This window comes from Enhydra lutris, unplaced genomic scaffold, assembly GCF_002288905.1.
Source record: "Enhydra lutris kenyoni isolate GAN:26980312 unplaced genomic scaffold, ASM228890v2 scaffoldscaffold1, whole genome shotgun sequence".
Classification (NCBI taxonomy): domain Eukaryota; kingdom Metazoa; phylum Chordata; class Mammalia; order Carnivora; family Mustelidae; genus Enhydra; species Enhydra lutris.
In genome coordinates this window covers 12,912,968-12,934,326 of record NW_019154085.1, presented here as the reverse complement: position 1 = coordinate 12,934,326, position 21,359 = coordinate 12,912,968, and the positions used below count along the sequence as shown (strand labels likewise).

The window sequence follows — 21,359 nt, the reverse complement described above, 5'->3', positions numbered from 1 at the left end:
GATCAACCAAATTCTCTTTAAAAAGAAGAGTAATATGGCTTCCCTTTTGGACCAGAGGTTAGCAAACTACTGCCCTTAGGCTGGCCACCTGTTTCTGCAAATAGCCTTCATGGATCTCAACCATTCCCATCTTAGGTGTTTTCTGACTGCTTGGTGCTACAGTAGCAGTATAGATTGGTTGTGACAGAGAATAAAAGGCCTACAAGCCTAAAATATTTATTATCTTGCCATTTAAGAAAATTTGCTAGGGGCGCCTGGGTGGCTCAGTGGGTTAAAGCCTGTCTTCAGCTCAGGTCATGATCCCAGGGTCCTGGGATCAAGCCCGCACCGGGCTGGGCTCTGCTCAGCGGGGAGCCTGCTCCCTCCTCTCTGTCTGCCTCTCTGCCTACTTGAGATCTCTTTCTCTCTCTGTGTGTGTCAAATAAATCTTAAAAATCTTAAAAAAAAAAAAAAAAAGAAAAGAAAATTTGCTAATCTTTGATCTAGAATATCAGAAGTTGCCAGATAATCATTGTTTCATTGCAAAGGGAGCTTGATGAGCTTAAGGGATAATGTAATCAATAGATACCGTGATAGTTCCTTCACTACTCTAAAAATGTTCAGGTACCTATCCTTTAGGATACCTAAATCCTGTTAGTTATTGGTTTGGAGCTCTTTGAAAAGAGCTTTCTTTTTTTTTTTTAAGGTTTTATTTATTTATTTGACAGAGCGAGAAAGTACAAGCAGGAAGAGCAGCAGAGAGAGAGAGGCAGGCTCTCTGCCAAACAGGGAGCCCTATGTGGAGCTCGACCCTAGGTCCCTGGGATCATGACCAGCGCTTAAGGCAGATGCTTAACCGACCACGCCACCCACGCACCCCAGGAGAGCTCTTTCTGTAGGCCTTTGGTGAATTGAATAGTTACCATTTATACCTTGGTTAAACTTGGCAGTTTCCAAATCCATTTAGCAATATCTAAGCTATGTTGGGTATTTCTAAAGATATGTATTCTCATCTTTTTGTTCAAAAAACAAAAACTAGAGGTGCCTGGGTGACCCAGTCTGTTATGAGTCTGCCTTCAGCTCATCATGACCCCAGAGTCCTGGGATCGGCTCCTGCAATAGGCTTCCTGCTCAGTGGGGAGTCTGCTTGTGTTCTCTTGCTCTCTCCTGTGTCAAATAAATAAATAAAATCTTTCTTAAAAAAAGAAAGAAAAGAAAAGACTAAAACAAGTAAGTAATTTATTGAGTTTCTTCCAGACTTGTATGTGAAGGTGCATAGGACACTGCTTGTTCCACGGGAGCACACTCTAGGAAGCTACAGATACGTAAATAGATAAATTTTAATACATAGGACTCAACTTTTAATCAGTTTAGCAAACTGGATAGATTAGTTACTATTTCACTAGTGAATTTAAATGAAAACGAATGGTTCTTTTCAATTCAGTTCATACCAACTATAAAGGTAGGGATGGGAACTCAATATAATATTAACTCTAAAGCAAATCTAGAATAAATGATAATATAAATTTTTAAAAGCAAATTACAATCAGGTGCACCTAACTGGCTCAGCTGGTGGAGGTTTGTGGTTTCCTGACCTCAGGTTTGTGGTTTCGAGCCCCAAATTGGGTGTAAAGACTATTTAAAAAAATAAAATCATGAGTGTCTGGGTGGCTCAGTTGGTTAAGCGTCTGCCTTCACCTCAGATCAGGATCTTAGGATCCTGGGATAGAGCTCCGCAGAGCCCCACATTGGGCTAGCTCAGTAGAGCCTACTTCTCCCTCACTCTCAAGTAAATAAAAAAATTAAAATAAAATAAATTTTAAAAAAGCAATATCTGAAATCCTTAAAAAGAAAAGTTACTGGGGCGCCTGGGTGGCTCAGTGGTTAAAGCCTCAGCCTTCAGCTCAGGTCATGATCTCAGGGTCCTGGGATCGAGTCCCGCATCGGGCTCTCTGCTCAGCAGGGAGCCTGCCTCCTCCTCCTCTCTCTCTCTGCCTGCCTCTCTGCCTACTTGTGATCTGTCAAATAAAAAAAAAAAAATCTTTAAAAAAAATTAAAAAAAGAAAAGTTATTTCATAAACTGTGTTAGGATAATCAGTAAATTATATGAAGAAAAGTAGCAAAAGAATTTTACCCCACATGCAATTTCTACCCAAAATTGCAGATGCCTTAAAAGGAAAAAACACCTCTGAAAAGGAAAGAATTTCAGTTTACAAACATGACAAAGATAAAGACAGAACAAGTTTAACTACATAAAAATCGAAAATTTGATTGCAATTTAAAAACTTCAAGAACTGGAGTGTCTGGGTGGCTGAACTGTTAGGTGTCTGTCTTTGCCTTTGGCTCAGGTCATGACCCCAGGGTCTTGGGATTGTGCTCCTCATTGGGATCCCTGCTCAGCAAGAAGCCTGCTTCTTCTCTCACTCCCCTTGCTTGTGTTCCCTCTCTCACTGTCTCTCTCTGTGTCAAATACATACATAAAATCTTTAAAAAACAAAAAACAAAAACAAAAACTTCAAGGACGAATGAGAGCTGTATACTCCAAAAAAGCAATGAGATATGAACGCGCAAGTAATGAGAAAAGGGAAAACGTTCAACTTCACTAATTAGGGAATAAAGTTGCAAGTTTCCTCCAAATTACCATTTTTAAATCTCTGCACTATGTTTGTTAGGGTTGTGATAACGAAGTACCAGAAACTGGGTAACTTAAAATTCTCTGTTAAACAGACTAGAAATTTAAAAAAATCAAGGTGTGAGCAGGTTAACTCTAAGGTCTCGCTTTGGCTGGCAGAAGACCATTTTCTATCTTCACACAATCAGTGAGTGTCTGTGTCCTAATCTCTTTAAAAAGAAAGATCAGTCAGACAGGATTAGGACCCACCCTACTGACCTCATTTTAACCTTAGGTAGGTCTGTAAAGGCTGCATCTACAAATAACTCACAATCTTGGGGCGGAGGATCGGCAGTTAAGACTTAAACATGAACTGGAGGGACATAGTGCCACCCCAAAACAATCAATAACATGCACTAAAGAACACAGAAAATAATCTCATAAATGAAAATACCAAGTTAGTAATTGTTTAGGTGTAAGGGTTTGCTAAACTTAAAACCATTTCGGAAACTAATTTTGGAAGTATATACCAGACTTTTTCAAAGTTCATCATCTTTCACCCCTGTAATCTTACTGTGTGGATTTCCAAATTGCTCTGTAGTCCTTCACTGCAAATATTACCTGAAATAGAATATAGTTGATGCCCATCTCCTAGATTGTTAAACTTGAGAACGTATGTACAGTGCTTAGCCCAATAACTAGCTCTGTAACTATGAATACCTATTATCCTTCAAAGATGGGGATTCCCTAGGTTTACTTAACATTCAGAAGTGCTAAATACAACCTGAATTTCACAAGTTATTGTGATGAATTTCTCCCTCTGTGAAATATTTACCTCCTATTTGGGGACCCTGACCCCAATATAAAGATTTAAGTATTAGTGGTTTTATAAGTATAAATGGTTTTAAAACCATGAAGAGAAGGGTCTTATGAAATGCAGACTACCATAGAAATTTGGAAATTCGTATTCCTCATCACTTTTTACCCAATAATTGTGCATCTGTGAAGGGCTGTCTACATTTGTTGCTCTCCCGTGCAAGTGTGAACAGTAAAATTATGCTTAGTTGTAATGTTTAATTTTATACGTTTTCCACTAAGTTTGGGATAAGTAAACAAGAAACAAAATGGAGGAAGGGCGCGGGGTCAGGACTGGCAATTACTTTGGTCTATTAATATGTAGTTTGATGATTTTGTTGTTCAGAGGCTGTTTCCTGACACTCTTTCTTCACGACCTTCCATTTACCGATTTAGAGTTCATCTGGCCTTGACAGTGGAGAGGACTGGATCAATGCCAAAATGTTTAACTATGAAGGGTCCTCACTTCCCATTTCCAAGCTCTTGCCCGCTCATTTCCTTGAGAAAAATCCTTGCAATCCAATTTCAGTGTGTGTGAGTCCCAACCACTGAAGACTCAACTAGTTTAAATAGGTCTCAGAGGCTTAGCAAAGTCGAAATACAATTACTAATTTAGAGCTACATGACGGAGATCCTGTTTTTTTAAAGGATTGTTCGGTGGCTGCAATCAGTGTACAGGCTATTTAGTATCACGGTCCCTCACTTTCTCTTGTACCCATCGTTCCCAAACACCACTTTTAATGAGCGCGTTCGAGACTCGACTCTCCAGTACTTACATTGTTCCCTCAGACCTAGACGGTCCCCAACATGGCCGACACGACTCCCCACCTCCACCTTCCGTCTTCGGGCTCCCCACGCGGCGCCTGCGCACACGGCGGCCACCGCTGTCTCCTTCCATCCCTGGGTGTAGGCACCGCCCCCCCCGCCCCGCCCCGCCCCGCCCCGCCCTGCGGCGGGACGCGTTTGCCGCGTCACCCTTGTTTTCGAGTCGAGTCCCGACGCTGCGGCTGTCAGCTCCATTTTGTTGTTGGAGCCCGTCGCCGCCAGTTGGGCTTTTCCCGTTTTCGCGTTGCAAGCTTTGTCTCCTTCGGCTTGGATTCTTTGGCCTGGACGGTAAGACGTAGAAGGAAGCGGGCTGGGCAGTCAGGGCCCTTTTTCTGTGCCTCGGAAGCGCCTGGTGGTGCCCACTCTTCTCGCTTGTTTGCTGCCTGTAATCCCCGGCACAAGGACCCCTTTTTTTCCTCTCACCCCCAAGCAGGAAGGCGGCTCGCTCGTCTTCCCCGCGCTGCAGAGCCTGTTGCCGCTAGTTTCTCCTTGAACCGCGACGCCCTAGACACTGGCGAGGGGGTAGTGAGGGAGTGCTGGGCTGGGAGGGCCGGGCCGAGCGCCCCTAGGCGCCATTTTGTTGGCAACGGCCTCGTCCACCTCAGCGGAGCTGTAAGATGGCGGCGGGGCGGAGGAGGCGAAGCTTCCTGCGGTGGGTGGTGTTTACTTGGGTCCTGGAATGTGCGTGTCACGCTCCGGTAAGGAGCGGTGTTTGTAGCAAATGGAGAGAACACACTGACCCGATAGAGGCGGTATCCCTTATCGTCTGTTCCAGTCTTGAAAGACTGAAAATCTTTCCAGTCTTGAAAGAGTGAAAATCGCTAGTGGCTTTGCTCTCGGTGGCGTTCACAAACACCAGATCTAGAAACCCGGAGAAGCCGAAATGGTAGGGTGTGTTTGAAGGAGCGTTGGCATTTTTGCGCCCCTTTACCCCCAGACCCCTAGCGAACGATTGGAGCGCTTTGATTCAGAGTTAGTGCGAAGACGTGGCGGAGACTCGGCAGTTAGGACGAGCAAGAACGGTAGTTGATGAGAAGTCAATTCCATAAAATGTTATTTTAACAGTAGTCAGGGTTTTTTGTTCGAAACATTAATGGAAAGAAGGTGCTCCCCTCCCGTTAATTCTGTAAGATTGCTTTTAGAAAAGCTAGGTTTTGTTACGTAGTGTGTTGGGTACCTCAGAAGGTGGTATTTCGTGGTTTCCTGATGCCACGGTTGACTTACGTGTATAATAAAAGACGTTGGTAGCTTGATCGGTTTATCTGCCTTACGGAATTAATAGGAGTTCTGTCGGAATTAATAGGAGTTCTGTCGCAAAGGGCGTTTATGAGTGCGTTTGAGTTGGAGGCTAGTTTCTGGTGAACATTTAAACGGAGACCTGTAGTCCACATATGTGGACCTATAGTATTTTTATGTTGTTGACAGGAAAGGGGAGGTTTTAAGATTTATTTATTTACTTGACAGATCACAAGTAGGCAGAGGGGGCGGGGGAAAGCAGGCTCCCTGCTGAACAGAGAGCCGGATGCCGGTCTGGATTCCAGGACCCTGAGATCATGACCTGAGCCGAAGGCAGAGGCTTTGTCGAGTGATCCTGACCTGAGCCGAAGGCAGACTCTTAACCGACTTAGCCACTCGCCCCCCGCCAATGACTTATGAACTTCGATTTAAAAGAACAGATTTTTTAAATGATTTTATTTATTTGTTTGATAGACCGAGATCTCAAGTAGACAGAGAGAGGAGGAAGCAGGCTCTCTGCTGAGCAGAGAGCCCGATGTGGGACACAGGCCTTGGTCCCAGGACCCTGGGATAATGACCAGACCAAAAACAGAGACTTAACCCACTGAGCCACCCAGGAGCCCCTAAAAGAACAGTTTAGAGGCAACTGTCTGACTGAGTCAGTAGAGATTCTTGAGCTCCAGGTAATGAGTTCTGGCCCCACATTGGGTGTGGAGATTATTGAAAAATAAAATCTTTAGGGGCGCCTGGGTGGCTCAGTAGGTTAAGCCTCTGCCTTAAGCTCTGGTCATGGTCTCAGGGTCCTGGGATGGAGCCCCATTGGGGCTCTCTGCTTAGCCCAGAGCCTGCATCCCTCTATCCTCTCTCTCTGCCTCTCTGCCCACTTGTGGGCAAATAAAATCTTTAAAAAAAAAAAGAACAATTTAAAAAGTCCTAGCTAGAGTGAATTTGCAAAGAAGAGTTTTATTAAACTGCTCAATGTTGACAGGTGGGTTACAACTTAACTGGAAAAATGTGTCTTTTATGTAGATGAGACACTCAAAGAGAACTTACTGTCCTGATTGGGATGAAAAGGATTGGGACTGTGGAAAATGGAGAAGCAGCAGCAGTCATAAAAGAAAGAAGAGATCACATAGCAGTGCCCGGGAGAACAAGCGCTGCAAATATAATCATTCTAAAACATCTGATAGGTAAGGATGGTATTTAAAGTGTCTCAATATAAAAATACATTTCACTGCAATGCTGTACATCAACCGTATCTCAGTAAAAGTTGGGGTATATTTTCCTGATTAAAATCACGGTATCGCGTAAGTAATGATGAATCACATTCCTTTCTGTTTCCAATGAGGGCTTGTAATGTTTGTAAAATTGTGTGGATTTTTTTTGGTGGGGAAAGCATAAAGTCTTTTTATTTTTTTAGCCATTATTTGGAAAGCAGATCCATAAATGAGAAAGATTATCATAGTCGACGGTACATTGATGAATACAGAAATGACTACAGTCAAGGATGTGAACCTGGACATCGTCATAGAGACCATGAAAGCAGATATCAGAACCATAGTAGCAAGTCTTCTGGGAGAAGTGGAAGAAGTAGTTATAAAAGCAAACACAGGATTCACCACAGTACTTCACACCATCGTTCACATGGGGTATGAGCTCTTTTAAAACATTTTGTAAATTTTATTTCTCACGTGGAACAGGAATACTTGAATTTGTGTTTGATCATTTGAGAAAGTTCTGTTTAAAAAAAGTCATCTCAGTTTAACTTGGATTTTTTATGTTTGTGCATTGAATAGGAAATTCTGAAATACAGTACATATTAAGTTATATAGCAGTAGATTTTATTATTATTGGCAACTAATTGTCATTCCAGTGAATCAGTGGAGGTAATTAGATTAGTTTATTTTTATGGTATTTCAGGAAATCTGATTTGTTTTGATAAATTGAAGTCTTGTCACAAAAGTAGAATAAGCATTTTTTTTTTTTTTGTATGGTTGAGGGTTTAGGCATGTCTTTTTCTAATAAAGCATGCTCTAATTTTTTCACTAAGCAATCACTTAACATTGAACATTATGGGTTATGGGTTAATTTGAATATTAGTTCAGATGACATTTTAAATGACATAGTGTTATTCTTGTATGCCAAATCTTTTTTTTTCTCCCCAAAATTAGGACTTTAATTTTATTTACTGTTTCAATATTTGTTTTCTTAGATTAGTTAGGAAATCTTAATTTGGCCACAGTCTACTTTGACCAAGTAAATATTTCATCCTGCAGTTTAACAACATTAAATTAGAACACTAGAAACTTAAAATTATGTTTCAGTGAATGCTACAATTAAGCATTTTTTTTTTTTTTTTAAGAAAAACAATTGTATTATGTTTTGTTGCCTTGCCACTTTGAGTATCTTATCTGAAAATCTGTTCCTTGCCATGTTTTTCTCCTGTTAACATAAACTATGTGCCCTGTGAATTTCTGGGGACTGAATTTGAAATTGCTCCTGCCAACCGTTTGTGGCCTGGCGTGTATCTGAATGCCTGAATATCTCCCCGCTGAATGAATTTCGTATTCTGCCCTGAATTCACTCGGGTATATTGATTGGCTGGATGATCTTGGTGCCGCCCACTTGACGTTTCCAGAAGAGTCACCGAAGGAAAAGAACCAGGAGTGTAGAGGATGATGAGGAGGGTCACCTGATCTGTCAGAGTGGAGACGTACTAAGTGCAAGATGTATAGAATATTTTTCAACACTTATTAACTTTTCAGATAACATAATCTATATATAAAGATTTCAGGGATTTGGAAATCTTTTCTTTCTCTGTTTTTTTTGTTTGTTCTTCATTTCTTTTGGTGGGGGGGGATTGTGTTTCTTTCTTTCTTTAGAAATTTAATATTTGTTAAGCAGAACTTCCAAAATAGTAAATCAAGTTAATAAAATGAGCTTAAGAATGAATTTAGACCTAAAAATAGTTATAAATGTTTTTTGACAGTGTTGACCAATAAAATGTCTAGTGATAAGGAAATTTGTAGCATCAACTAGAATAATCTGCATTGATAGCATTTATTATGATAAGTAAACTGTTCCCACTTCTTGATATAACTGAGATTTATTTCTCTCTTTTAGATGAAATTGTTGATACTTTAGGAGAAGGAGCTTTTGGAAAAGTCGTGGAATGCATTGATCATAAAGCGTAAGTTTCCTAGCCTGAGATTGAATTTGGGGCTTCAGCAATATAAGAGAATTTTTTTAGCTTTAGAATGTTATCTGACCATATCCTTTCACTTGGTTTTTTTGCTTTGATCTAGGAAACTCCCAATAAAAGGTTCCAGCCCGATAGGGGTACTTGGGTGGTTCAGTTGGTTAAGCATCTCCTTTGGCTCAGCTCAGGAACTGAGGGTCCTATAATCAAACCCTGTGTTGGGCTCCCTATTCACAGGGAATATGCTCCTCTCTTTTCCTCTCCCCACACCTCCCCCTCTTCTGTGTGCTCTCAGATAAATTTTTTTTTTTTTTTTTTTTTTTTTAAAGAATTTATTTGTCCTAGCACAAGCAGGGGGAGTGGCAGGCTAAGGGATTGGCCAGCTCCCTGCTGAGCAAGGGACCCGATGTGGGGACTGGAACCCAGGTGTCTGCCTTTGGCTCATGATCTGAGCCAAAGGTAGACCCCTAACCAACTCAGCCACCCAGGCATCCCTTAGATAAATAAAATATTTTAAAAAGCTGGGCGAGGGGGGATGACCAGCCCTTTAGATTTTTTTTTTCTTTAAGATTTTATTTATTTATTTGACAGATCACAAGTAGGCCAGGGTGGGGAGGAGAACAGGCTCCCTGCTGAGCAGGGAGCCCCTTGTGGGGCTTGATCCCAGGGTCCGAGATCATGTCCTGGGAGGAAGGCAAAGGCTTAACCCACTGAGCCACCCAGGCACTCTAGTTAGTCCTTTGGATTTTTAAACACTAGCTATTAATAATGTGTGTAGCCTTTGATTTTAAGTTGAGAATGGATTTTATCCTTTTTTTTTTTTTTTTTTTGATCAGATAAGCCCACTGGCTTTATTTATTTATTTTTAAAAAGATTTTATTTACTTGACAGAGAGGGAACACAGGCAGGGGGAGTGAGAGAGGGAGAAACAGGCTTCCCACCCAGCAAGGAGCTTGATGTGGGGCTCAATCCCAGGACCCTCGGGATCATGACCCAAGCCAAAAGCAGACACCCAACAACTGAGTCACCCATGTGCCCCAGATTTTATTATTTTAGAAAGTATTTTGTTGTCCCACTGGGCACAGTTGTGATAGTTCTTGTGGCCTCCCTCCTTCCCCTAGTCATTAATCTAAATCAGAACTTCCCACAGCCTTGGTTTCTTGGGTATTTGGAACTGGGCTCACCCAAGGCATATTGACACATTCTTCAGGGTAGTTGGACACTGTATTCTTAGAAAATGCTATAATTGATGACACAGCCATGGTTGAGAACTCTTAAATTGGTATCACATGTTTGTTTATCTTTTTTTGTTTTCCTATTTGAATTCTGAATGGCAGAACTTTTCTAAGTGAATTATTGGGAAAGGCTTCCTGTTATACTGGTTAGTATGGCTCTGAGAGGTAGAGCTCCTTACTATGCCCCTTCCATATCCCAACTTTTCTGGTAACCTAGACAAAATGAAGAATTTGATAAAATGGGGCACCTGGGTGGCTCAGTGGTTGGGCATCTGCCTTCGGCTTGGGTCACGATAACCAGTGTCCTGGGATCGAGCCCTGCATTGGGTTCTCTCCTCCGCAGGAAGCCTGCTTCTCCCTCTCCCACTTCCCCTGCTTGTGTTCCCTCTGTCACTGTTTGTCTCTCAAATAAATTAAAAAAAAAATCTTCAAAAAAAAAAAAGAATTTGATAAAATATTTGTCAGTGACAAGTACTAAAGAAGAAACTGTTTTACATATATGTATTGAGTTTTAATTAGACTACGAGTTGAGTGGTGATACCCCAATAATCTTGTTACATTATAGCTATTAATATATAGTTTAGTTGAAGGACCAAAAAGAATTCATATGAGTGGTGGTTTGATGAAAAAAATTGTGTCATTCAACATGTATTTGTACCAACTGATTCCACCATATACTTAAAGATCATTCTTGGGGTGCCTGGATGGCTCAGTTGGTTAAGTGTCTGCCCTCAGCTCTGGTCGTGATCCCAGGGTCCTGGGATAGAGTCCCACATCGGGCTCCTTGCTGGGCAGGGAGCTTGCTCCTCCCTGTACCTGCTGTTACCCCTGCTTGTGCTTGCTCGCTCACTCTCTCTGACAAGAAAAGTTTTAGAAAAAAATAAAGATCATTCTTGTTGCTTACAGTGTGTTGCTATAGTCCTATAAAACTGGGTTAATTTTGTTAGAAAAGAATACTTCGGTATAATCAGATAAAACTGAATGCTAGACCATAAATTCAAGAAAACAAATACAGTGGGTCAAAGTAGAAGTAGTTAACAGTTTGAAAAGAGTAATAGGAAAGTGGAAGAGGATATAATTTTTAACTTTTTTTTTTTAACTTTCTCTCTCTTAACAGAGGAGGTAGACATGTAGCAGTAAAAATAGTTAAAAATGTGGATAGATACTGTGAAGCTGCTCGCTCAGAAATACAAGTTCTGGAACACTTGAATACAACAGACCCCAGTAGTACATTGTAAGTATCAAAGTAGAACTCAGAAGATTCTCTCAGAGAGATTTGAATTGTGAGAAGGTGTACTCAGTTATTTTTCATGTATTTATAGCCGCTGTGTCCAGATGTTGGAGTGGTTTGAGCATCATGGTCACATTTGCATAGTGTTTGAACTACTAGGACTTAGTACGTATGACTTCATTAAGGAAAATGGTTTTCTGCCATTTCGTCTGGATCATATCAGGAAGATGGCATATCAGATATGCAAGTCAGTGAATTGTAAGTACTTGGCATGTCTTCAAGAAACTTGAGGTTATTGAGACTAACTTAATGCCAGACTGATTTGGATCTTTTAAGAAAAAAATAGGATCTAACATAAGCCTGACTTAAGAGTAGGTATGAGAAAGATGTTGGTGACAAGCTGTTGGTCAGTTTTGCTTTCATTCAATAAGTAGTATATTGTCCATCATGTAATAAAATATTGTCATGTAGAAGAGTAGTTTAGCTTGGTTTATAACTGCTGCTTCTACTTCTCCTTGCTACTGTGGTTCTGATACCTGCTTTGATGATCTCTATGGTGAAGTCCAGATTCAAATTCTTGATTGTAGTCATTTCTGTATGTAGCATCGGCTGTGATAATCTTTCTTATTTACAGATCTGCTTTCCAAATAATGGCTAAAAAAATAAAAAGATTTTAAGACTTTAAGTAATCTTTTTTATTTTTGGAAAGATTTTATGCTTTCCCCACCAAAAAATAATTCACACAATTTTACAAATGTTAAAAGCCATCATTAGAAATAGGCAAATCTTGGTTTCATGAATAAAAATTTAACTTCTTCACTTTTGAGTGGTTAGCTGCTGGTGGACTAACTTTGAGGGTAGTAGGTAGTTTTCTAGCAGCCTCTTGAATGTTGAAAACTTTGAACATGTAGAAAAAGCATCAGATAGGTTTTTGTTGCAGGACTTTTGAGTTTGATTAGGTTTTTGATTTTCAGATGACAACTTTCTGTTTCATTCTCAGTTCTGCACAGTAACAAGTTGACTCACACAGACTTAAAGCCTGAAAACATCTTATTTGTGCAGTCTGACTACACAGAGGCATATAATCCCAAAATAGTAAGTCTTCAGTGTGTCACTTTCATTGTTTGAAATTAATTAATATCATATGCCTTCTTAATATTATGCCTCCTTATCCCATCATTTGTGATTTCAGAAACGTGATGAACGTACCTTAATAAATCCAGATATTAAAGTTGTAGACTTTGGAAGTGCAACTTACGATGATGAACATCACAGTACATTGGTATCTACAAGGCATTATAGGGCACCTGAAGTTATTTTGGGTAAGTTGCTTAATTGTGCTTTAGGAACTTGTATATATCCTTTGTAGTTCTGGTCTTATTTTTTGTGAGGATTTTCTAAAATCTTTTTCCCTTTAAGAGTTTAATAACTTAAAACACAATATGGGTAGGTGGTGCCTGGGTGGCTCAGTCAGCTGACCATCTGACTGCAGTGTAGGTCATGATCTCGGGTTCCTGGGATGGAACCCCACTTTGGGGGGCTCCACCCTTGGCAGGGAGTCTGCTTGTCCCTCTGCCTTCCCCCCGACCCAGCTCATGTGTGCAGAAGGATGCGCACGTGTGCGCTCTCTCTCAAATAAAATCTTAAAAAAAAACACACACATTAGGGGCGCCTGGGTGGCTCAGTGGGTTAAGCCTCTGCCTTCAGCTCGGGTCATGATCTTGGGGTCCTGGGATCAAGCCCCACATCGGGCTCCCTGCTCGGCAGGGAGCCTGCTTCCACCTCTCTCTCTGCCTGCCTCTCTGCCTACTTGTGATCTCTGTCAAATAAACAAAATCTTAAAAGAAAAGAAAAGAAAATACATACACATTAAAGATATTAAGCTCATGTTTGTTTTTCAGTGTCTTCAAGACATAAAGCTTCTTTTCCTAACAGTTTGCTTTTGCTTTGCAGCTTTAGGATGGTCCCAGCCATGTGATGTCTGGAGTATAGGTTGTATTCTTATTGAATACTACCTTGGGTTTACAGTATTTCCAGTAAGTGATCGGTTTCAGTGGCTTTGCTCAAAAAAAGTGCTTTTAAAAAAAATGTGTTTCTCTGAGTGAACATTTTAAAGCAAAGTATACACATTTAGGCAGTTTTTTTCCCTAATTATAGACTAATTGTTAAGTATAAAAGAATAAAGTTTCTGTAACATGCTATTGGGTATTTGTATTTCCTTCATAATTTATCATTTTACTTAAAAAATTTTCAAGTATATTGTAACAGTTATCCTGTTCATTTGGAGATAATCACTGGTGAGCTTGTTCTGTGGGCCTTAGTATTTATCATCAGCTGTAACTTGCTAAAAATTTGCCCTTTTTAGTAATCACCTTCCTTTTGATTTCTATGGACTAGAAATTTAGCAGCTCTGTTAAATGAGAACAAAGTACACAATGTGCTTAACAAGTTTTGTTTATTGTTTTAGACACATGATAGTAAGGAGCATTTGGCAATGATGGAAAGGATTCTTGGACCTTTACCAAAACATATGATACAGAAAACCAGGTATGTTTTTATTTAAGAGTAGGTGCCATCCTTTGTACCGCTTGGTCTTCTGTAGAACTTTATAAAAAGTCAGACTAATGCTTTTTCACTTAAACAGATTCCTTTGTTGGGAAGCCAGTAGCTAGCTGTTTTCAAGTCTCTAGTGAAGTGTTAGTCTTTGATCTATAAAAGCATAATAATTGATGAAACCAGTCATTTTCACTAGATGTTTTAAGTTTTCATTGTCAGCATTATAAACATCAGTGGATATTGACTTTTAGGAAACGTAAATATTTCCATCATGATCGATTAGACTGGGACGAACACAGTTCTGCTGGCAGATATGTCTCAAGGCGCTGTAAACCTCTGAAGGTGAGTCTGGGCCATTAAACGATTAAAACCTTGAGTTTCCCTTCTTTTTATGGTAGAGAAAGTTGTGATAAATGGTAGCTGAAAATTTTCGACTATTGACTATTTCTTTTCCTTTCAGGAATTTATGCTCTCTCAGGATGCTGAACATGAGCTTCTCTTTGACCTCATTGAGAAAATGTTGGAGTATGATCCAGCTAAAAGGATTACTCTCAAAGAAGCCTTAAAGCATCCTTTCTTTTATCCCCTAAAAAAAGCTACATAGATCTATAGTTCTCTTGAAGAGATTTTATAGACTGTATCAGTCCAATTTTTAAATAGTAAGTTATTTTGTATAGCTTTTGTAAAATTCTTACATTTTTGTATTGCTATGTTTATTTTGCTTGGATAATTTGGTTTAAGTAAATTGCTGAAGTAATGAACATTTTTTCCAGTAATTGCTGTATAAAATGATTTATTCAGAATAAAATTTTTGTGCTTAAACGAAATTTATAGGAATCTGTAGTTTGTTTTTAGCACCATTTTCTTCTCTATTTCCATCTTTGGAGGTTTCCTTTAAGTCTTTGGAAATACTTAGATTTGTTTCTATTTTAGGGATTGCCAGCATCTGCCTTCCTTCTTGAAACCAAATGTAATGTCCAAATTTTACAGAATACAAAGAACTAGAGATTAGTCCCCAGTTTTTTTCTCCCTTTATTCTCATTCAAGACTGTTAACAAATAACAAAAACTTCCAGAGGGGCACCTAGCTGGCTCAGTCAGTGGAGCACGCAACCCTTAATCTCAGGGTTGTGAGTTCAGCCCACACTGGGTGTAGAGAGTTCTTATTTTTTTGGTTTTTTGGGGGGGAGTTTTTTGATAGAGATTACATAAATAAAATGTTAAGGAAAAAAAAAGCTTCCGGAATACTTTGTCGCGAAGTGTCAAATATTAAGTGACTGTAGTGAGTCAGGCATTTGTCTATGGTTTTATTTATGCTTGATCCATTTAAGACTCTACAGTCCGGTTTTTTTCCCGTTCTGTTTTGTTTTTTAGTTTCTCTAAGACTTTTAGAGTTGTGGGTTCTCCACAAAACTGAGAGGAAGGAACAGAGATTCCCTGTGTACCTCCCACTTCCACACATGCATAGTCGTCTCTGTTATCAGCATCCCTCACCAAGGGGTACGTGTGTTAAAACTATGATCACCTAAAGTCTGGTGATCATAGATGATCAGCTAGAAAGACTACTTTCTAGCTGACATTTGGTGCATCACATTCTGTGGGTTTGTACAAATGGAAGAGGACGTGAATCCACCATTACAGAATACCAAGCATTTTCACTGCTCTAAAAATCCTGTGTTCTGCCTTTTATCCTGCCCTCCCCTCCCATAGTCTGGCAGCCACTGGTATCTTTACTGTCTGTAGTTTGTCTCTTACATAATGTCCTATAATTGGACTCCTGTAATATTTAGCCTTTCAGGTTTCTTTCACTTAAATAACGTATATTTAAGTTTCCTCCATCTTTTAGAGCTTTATCATTCGTTTCTTTTTATTTATGAGTTAGTATTTCATAGTCTGGATGTACCATAGCTTATCCATTCACTTACTAAAGGACATTTACATGCTTCAAAGACAATTCTGAATAAAACTGCTAAAAAATATCCATGGTTAGGTTTGTGTGTGGACATAAGTTTCCAGTTCTTTTTGGTAGGTAAGAAGTAATTGCTAGGTCAAATAGTAAGGGTATAGTAAGAGTTCTTTTTATATTTGGGATAATAGTTCTTTGGTAGATGTGTTTTACAAATATTTTCTTCCAGTCTGGCTTGTCTTTCACAGAGCAGAAGTTTTCTTAGAATCTAGATTGTAAATTCTAATGGGTTATGCCTAATTTAGTGTCTCAGAAGTCAGCATACCATCTAGGTTTTCTTTGTAGTTCTGCAGTTTTGTGTTTCATATTTAAGTCTAATCCATTTTGAGTTCATTTTTGTTGAAGGATTAATCTTCTTATGTGTGGATGTCCACTTCCTGCACTGCTGAAGAGAGTTTGGAGCTTTTTAGAAATTTAAAAATTAAGCATATTTGTAGGCCATGGTATAAATTCTTGTTGCTAGAATGAGGATCTCAACTCCAGAGCCAGACTGTCTAGTTTGAATATTAGCCGGGACTAGCTGCAGGACTTTGGAATGTCTCCTGGACAGAGCTGGGAGTTCTTACTCTCCACTGGGCCTCTGCTATCATTCTAGCTGGGAGCAGCAGGATTGCTTCTTCACTTGTTGCCTCCCGCCTCCTATGGCTCTGCTGACACAGGGTGGAGTGGCCTCAGCCCACGTTATCTCTGGACAGCACGAAAATTCTGAGAACGCTCCACCTGGCCTCCTGAAATGCCACATCAGCAGGAAGAGGGAGGGGTAACTCATTACCACCACGAATGACGAGGAAAGTCCAGGCTCTCCAAGTGGATACAACAGGAGACTGGAAGGAGCGTTATCACGCAGCAGGGATGAGAGTCCCAGTTTCCAAGGCTCTGACAACACCTTGTCAGGGGTTGAGAAATCTTGTTAGAGCCTGGCAGGGGTGAAAATCTGGGATCCCCACTTCGAGTTTTTGCTGGCAGAAGTAGAAGTAATGCCATGTTTTTTTCTGTGGTATTTGGCTGGAGTAGAGCACTCATTGTCTTTTTAAAAGTTTCCTGTCTTGGGGTGCCTGGGTGGCTGAATCAGTTAAGTATCTGCCTTCAGCTCGGGTCATGATCTCAGGGTCCGCTTGGATTGAGCCCCACTTTGGGCTCCCTGCTCAAGCTGGGAGTCTGCCTCTCCCTTTACCCCTCCAACCACCCCCGCCCCCCTGCCCTGGACTCATTCTCTTGCTTTCTCTCAAAGAAAATTTTAAAAAGTTCTCTGTTTTGCTAGCCTGCCCTTTTCCTGGTCCTTTGGCTAGAAAGAACAAACTTTATTGAAGATTTTTGTCTGTACCTGTTGGTGTTTCCAGGTTGCCAACTTATCCAACATCAAGTCTAGGATAGATAAAAGCCAAGGGGGCGCCTGTGTGGCTAAGTGGGTTAAGTATCTGCCTTTGGCTCAGGTCATGATTCCAGGGTCCTGAGTAGATCCCCCAATAGGGCTCTCTGCTCAGTGGGGAGCCCCCTTCTCCCTCTCCTGCTTCCCCTGCTTGCGTGCTCTCTGTCAAATAAATCTTAAAAAAAAAAAAGAAAAGCCAGGAAATGTAGCCATGTCAGTCCTCAGATACAGCTAAGTTCCCCAGCTGCTCTGCCTTCTCTGAACCTTTCAGAGTCTCTTCTGTTTTATATATAATGCTTGGGGATTTTAGTTGTACTTAGTGGAAGGAGCAGGGAAAAATACTTCAATCTGTCTTTCTGGAAGTGTCTCTCTCTTTTTATATTTCCCATCTCCATTTTTTTTAAAGTTTTTTTTTTTTTTTTTTTTTTTTCCAGAGAGAGGGAGAGAGAACAAGCAGGGGGAGCGGCAGGCAGAGGGAGAGGCAGACTCCTTGCTGAGCAGGGAACCCAATGTGGGACCCAATCCCAGGACCCTGAGATCATGACCTGAGCCAAAGGCAGGCGCTTAGCTGACTGAGCCACACAGGCATTCCCATATTCTCCCATCTTTCAATTTGGGGATTTTCTTCTGGTCTGTTTCCTAGTTTATTGATCTTCTTTAGTTTGTCCAATCTTCTGTTAATTTCATCTATCGAAGTCTTAATTTCAGATATATTTTGGCTCTAGGGTTTTTATAATGATTCTAGTTCATCATTCCTAGTTTTTTTGCTAAAGTCCTCCATTGTTGCTATCTTGAATATATGGTCATAATCCTTTGAAAATAAAATAATCAGGTCTGATAGTATTAAAATCAGGAACCTCCTGGGGCACCTGGGTGCCTTGGTGGCTTAGGCCTCTGCCTTCAGCTCAGGTCATGATCTCAGGGTCCTGGGATCGAGCCCTGCATCACTACTCTCCCCGCCCCCCCGCCCCCCATCTGCTTCTCTGCCTACTTGTGATCTCTGTCAAATAAATAAATAAAATCTTTTAAAAAATAAATAAAATCTTTAAAAATATATATATATGTACATATATATATATATATATATATATATATATTTTTTTTTTTTTTTCTTTTTAAGAGGGGGGAAAAGAAACTCACAACAGGAAGTTCATTAGAATAAACTGTAAAGACTGCATTGCTGTAACTGGTCCTGGGGTCCATACTGATATTTATCACCTCTCTCTTCTACCATACATTCTAGATCTGTACTCTGCTGGTCTAGAATGCTGCTCCTGATGGGATGACCATACCTTCATCCCTTCTGACAACTGAGTCTCTGCTTACCTTGCCCTTGTAAGGCCATGGTTGGTATAATTGCCCACTTGTAATTATCAAGTCTTAGATGCACCAAGAGAGTGTGTGCCCAGCTCCTGTAGCAGCAACCCTGTCTTTCAGAGGAATCAGGCCAGTTTCCCTGCCGATATGCTGCCATCTTTATTTCACTGATGGTCAACCAGCATAAAGAGCCCCAAATACTCAGGCAGCAGTCATAGCAGCAGGTTTGATGGAACTCTTACCGGGAATTCCCTGTGGAAGCTTCCTCCTGTCCTTGGAACAGAACCTCTAGTTCAGGACTTGTTCCTAAGTGAATTGCTGGAGCAATGGTGAATGAAGCAATTACTTCCACTTACTGTTTCCTGGACACAAGTTCTATCCAGTGGGGACATAGCAGCACACAATGGCCACTGGTTCAAAGTATATACCACATCACCACATCATGAAGGATAGTGCTCGCTCTCAGATTATCCCCCTGAGTTGATGTCTTGACAACACTTTTAAGAGGCTGTTACAGTATTCTATCTGATCAGCACCTTGTGGGGTGAGGTGGTATAGTAGGACTGGTAAATCCCATGGTCATGTGCCCACTGTAACACCTCTTTTGCTGGGTGGCTCAGTTGGTTAAGTGTCTACCTTCAGCTTGGGTCATGTTCCCAGAGTCCTGGGATCGAGCCCCGTGTCAGGTTCCCTGCTCCACAGGGAGTCTGCTTCTCCCTCTCCCTCTGCCCCTCCTCACCCTCATGCTCTATCTCTCACTCATTCTCTCTCAAATAAATAAAATCTTTAAAAGAAAATAACACCTCTTTTGTCATAAACTTTTTTTTAAAAGATTATTTATTTATTTGATGGATAGAGATCACAAGTAGGCAGAAGTAGGCAGAGAGGCAGGCAGAGAGAGAGGAGAAAGCAGGCTCCCTGCTGAGCAGAGAGCCCGATGCAGGGCTTGATCCCAGGACCCTGGGATCATGACCTGGGCCGAAGGCAGAGGCTTAACCCACTGAGCCACCCAGGCGCCCCCTGTCATAAACTGTTTTTGATATGACTTTTAAGCGAGATCCCACTATGATAAAGCAGACATTCCGTAAAACCCGAGATATTGGCTGGCCAAAGCCCTAGGGCAAGGAAGGCTAACCTGTATTTGGAGTATGTGTCAAATTCCACTTAGGGAAATCGCCGTCGCCTCCAGAGCAGAAGCAGTCTGATACAGTAAGTTTGCCACCCGATGGCTCACCGGTCTTCTCAAGGCCAAGTACCACAGTGGGAGGCATCACCTGTGCTGCCAGCAGGGCAGACCTACACCAGTGGGGCAGTTTGTATCAGTCTTAATGTCCCCACTGGATAGAATACAGTTTTACTGTTGGGTCCACTCATAGTCTCCATTCCTGTCATCCTGGTTTCAAGGCCCCAGGGCAGGAAAGGGGGTGGCCGGCCTTTCACAGGTGCATCATCCCAACCACTTGATTTTCAGCGCCGGCCGTGCTCTGAGTAAGCGGGTATCTTCTGCCCACACCTGTGGGTCTGTCTCCGTGCTTTTTCTCCAGACCTTTTGTTTCCAATCTCTCAGTTGTTAGTCCTTCCAGGCCCCTGGCCTGGGGCTCAGGAGTCCATGTGTATCTTCCCATCAGGCCACCTTTGTCCCTAAAACATATCAATGGCCAGGTATACTGCTCCAAGCCCTGCCTGCTCTTTCCCTCACCACAATCTTCAAGAGTCACTGTTGGGCGGGACTATGCTGGGAAAGCAGCCTATTTTCAGATATTCCAACCTCCTGAGCTGTCCCATCCACGACAGGCCACCCACTTGCTTCCTCCTTCCACTGCCCCAAGGCCTACAGTGTCAGATGAGGGAGAAAAGCTGGTGCAACATAAGTACAAGAGATGACCGACTCGTGCCCTCTGGACCTGCCTAAAATGTATCCCATCAACAGGTTGTATTGGAAGACAATGCTCCATGAACACTTGGTGTTTCTTCACAGTTAGGGCTTCCTGTGCAAAAAGGACTGTCGTTCTGGGTTAAAGAATGACGGAAGGACAAACATATCTTGGAAATCAGAGAAAGTGAACTACTCCAGAAATTTCAAAGATTCATTGGCCCTGGGGCCATTTGCTTATATTCTTAGAGTAATAAAACCTAGAGACCCTCAGGGTGCCTGGCCGGCTCAGTTAGTAGAACATGAGACTCTTGATCTTGGGGTGGTGAGTTCAAGCCCCACATTAGGTATAGAGCCTACTTAAAAACAACAACAAGAAAAGCCAACCTAGAGACTCTCCCCCTTCTTCCTCCCAGAGAAAAGAGAAAGATGGAGAAGGCACAGATGTGCCAGCCACCCTATATCAGACATCTCACAGGAGGCTGTGTGTGTGTGTGTGTGTGTGTGTGTGTGTGTGTGTGTGCCTGGTGGGCAGGAATGTCTGAGAATACTCGGATTAGAGTGGGCAGCTCGAGTCACAAACTCACTTGATGTCTCACGGTCAGGGTTAGCTGCATGCCAGAAGCTATTTTCAAATGGTGAACAGATCTGCACTACAGACAGCACAGCCTTCCAGCAGAATCTGAGAGATCTGCGCAGCCGTACTTCTTTGGAGGCTTTCCCACAACATCCATCTCTACATGGAAACTTCCAGTACCACGCAGTATTCCCGGACCCAAGAGGCAGGGCTGTTTGTACCACAGTGTGACTTGCTGCATTGCTTGGTCTTGCACTGGGCCTCGCTCAAAATTGAGAGCCTTCCCAGTTACCTGATAAGTAAGAACAGTATTTCTAAGTGGGATGTGCTATTTCCAAAAGCATAAAGAGGCCTACCAAGCACTGCTCCTCTCTTTCACTGGTAGAACGTACAGTGGGTTCACTACTTGGCAGAGAATGTACTGGCAGGTCCTCTTCCTGAAAATTTCGCTGATATGGCAGACTCGATCTCTGAGGATTTACTTCTCATCCTCTGACTTACAGGTGTGTTTCCAGAACAGTCAGCATACCT

General features: G+C 41.5%; 1 protein-coding gene across 2 annotated transcripts; it reads left to right on the top strand.

Annotated features, from left to right (window-relative positions):
- Positions 1-4,443: 4,443 nt before the first annotated feature.
- LOC111142758 (CDC like kinase 1) lies at positions 4,444-14,554 on the top strand. Of its 2 annotated transcripts, XM_022496058.1 has the most exons (13): positions 4,444-4,558; positions 6,536-6,696; positions 6,927-7,155; positions 8,145-8,235; positions 8,630-8,696; positions 11,058-11,174; positions 11,263-11,429; positions 12,172-12,266; positions 12,364-12,493; positions 13,125-13,207; positions 13,639-13,718; positions 13,979-14,069; positions 14,188-14,554. In XM_022496058.1, the coding sequence occupies exons 2-13, from the start codon at positions 6,536-6,538 to the stop codon at positions 14,329-14,331; spliced, it is 1,455 nt and encodes a 484-aa protein (XP_022351766.1). In that variant the 5' UTR covers positions 4,444-4,558; the 3' UTR covers positions 14,332-14,554. The 2 variants fall into 2 exon arrangements, with proteins under 2 accessions (XP_022351766.1, XP_022351771.1); XM_022496063.1 differs by lacking the exon at positions 8,145-8,235 and having other exon boundaries at positions 4,445-4,558.
- Positions 14,555-21,359: the final 6,805 nt, after the last annotated feature.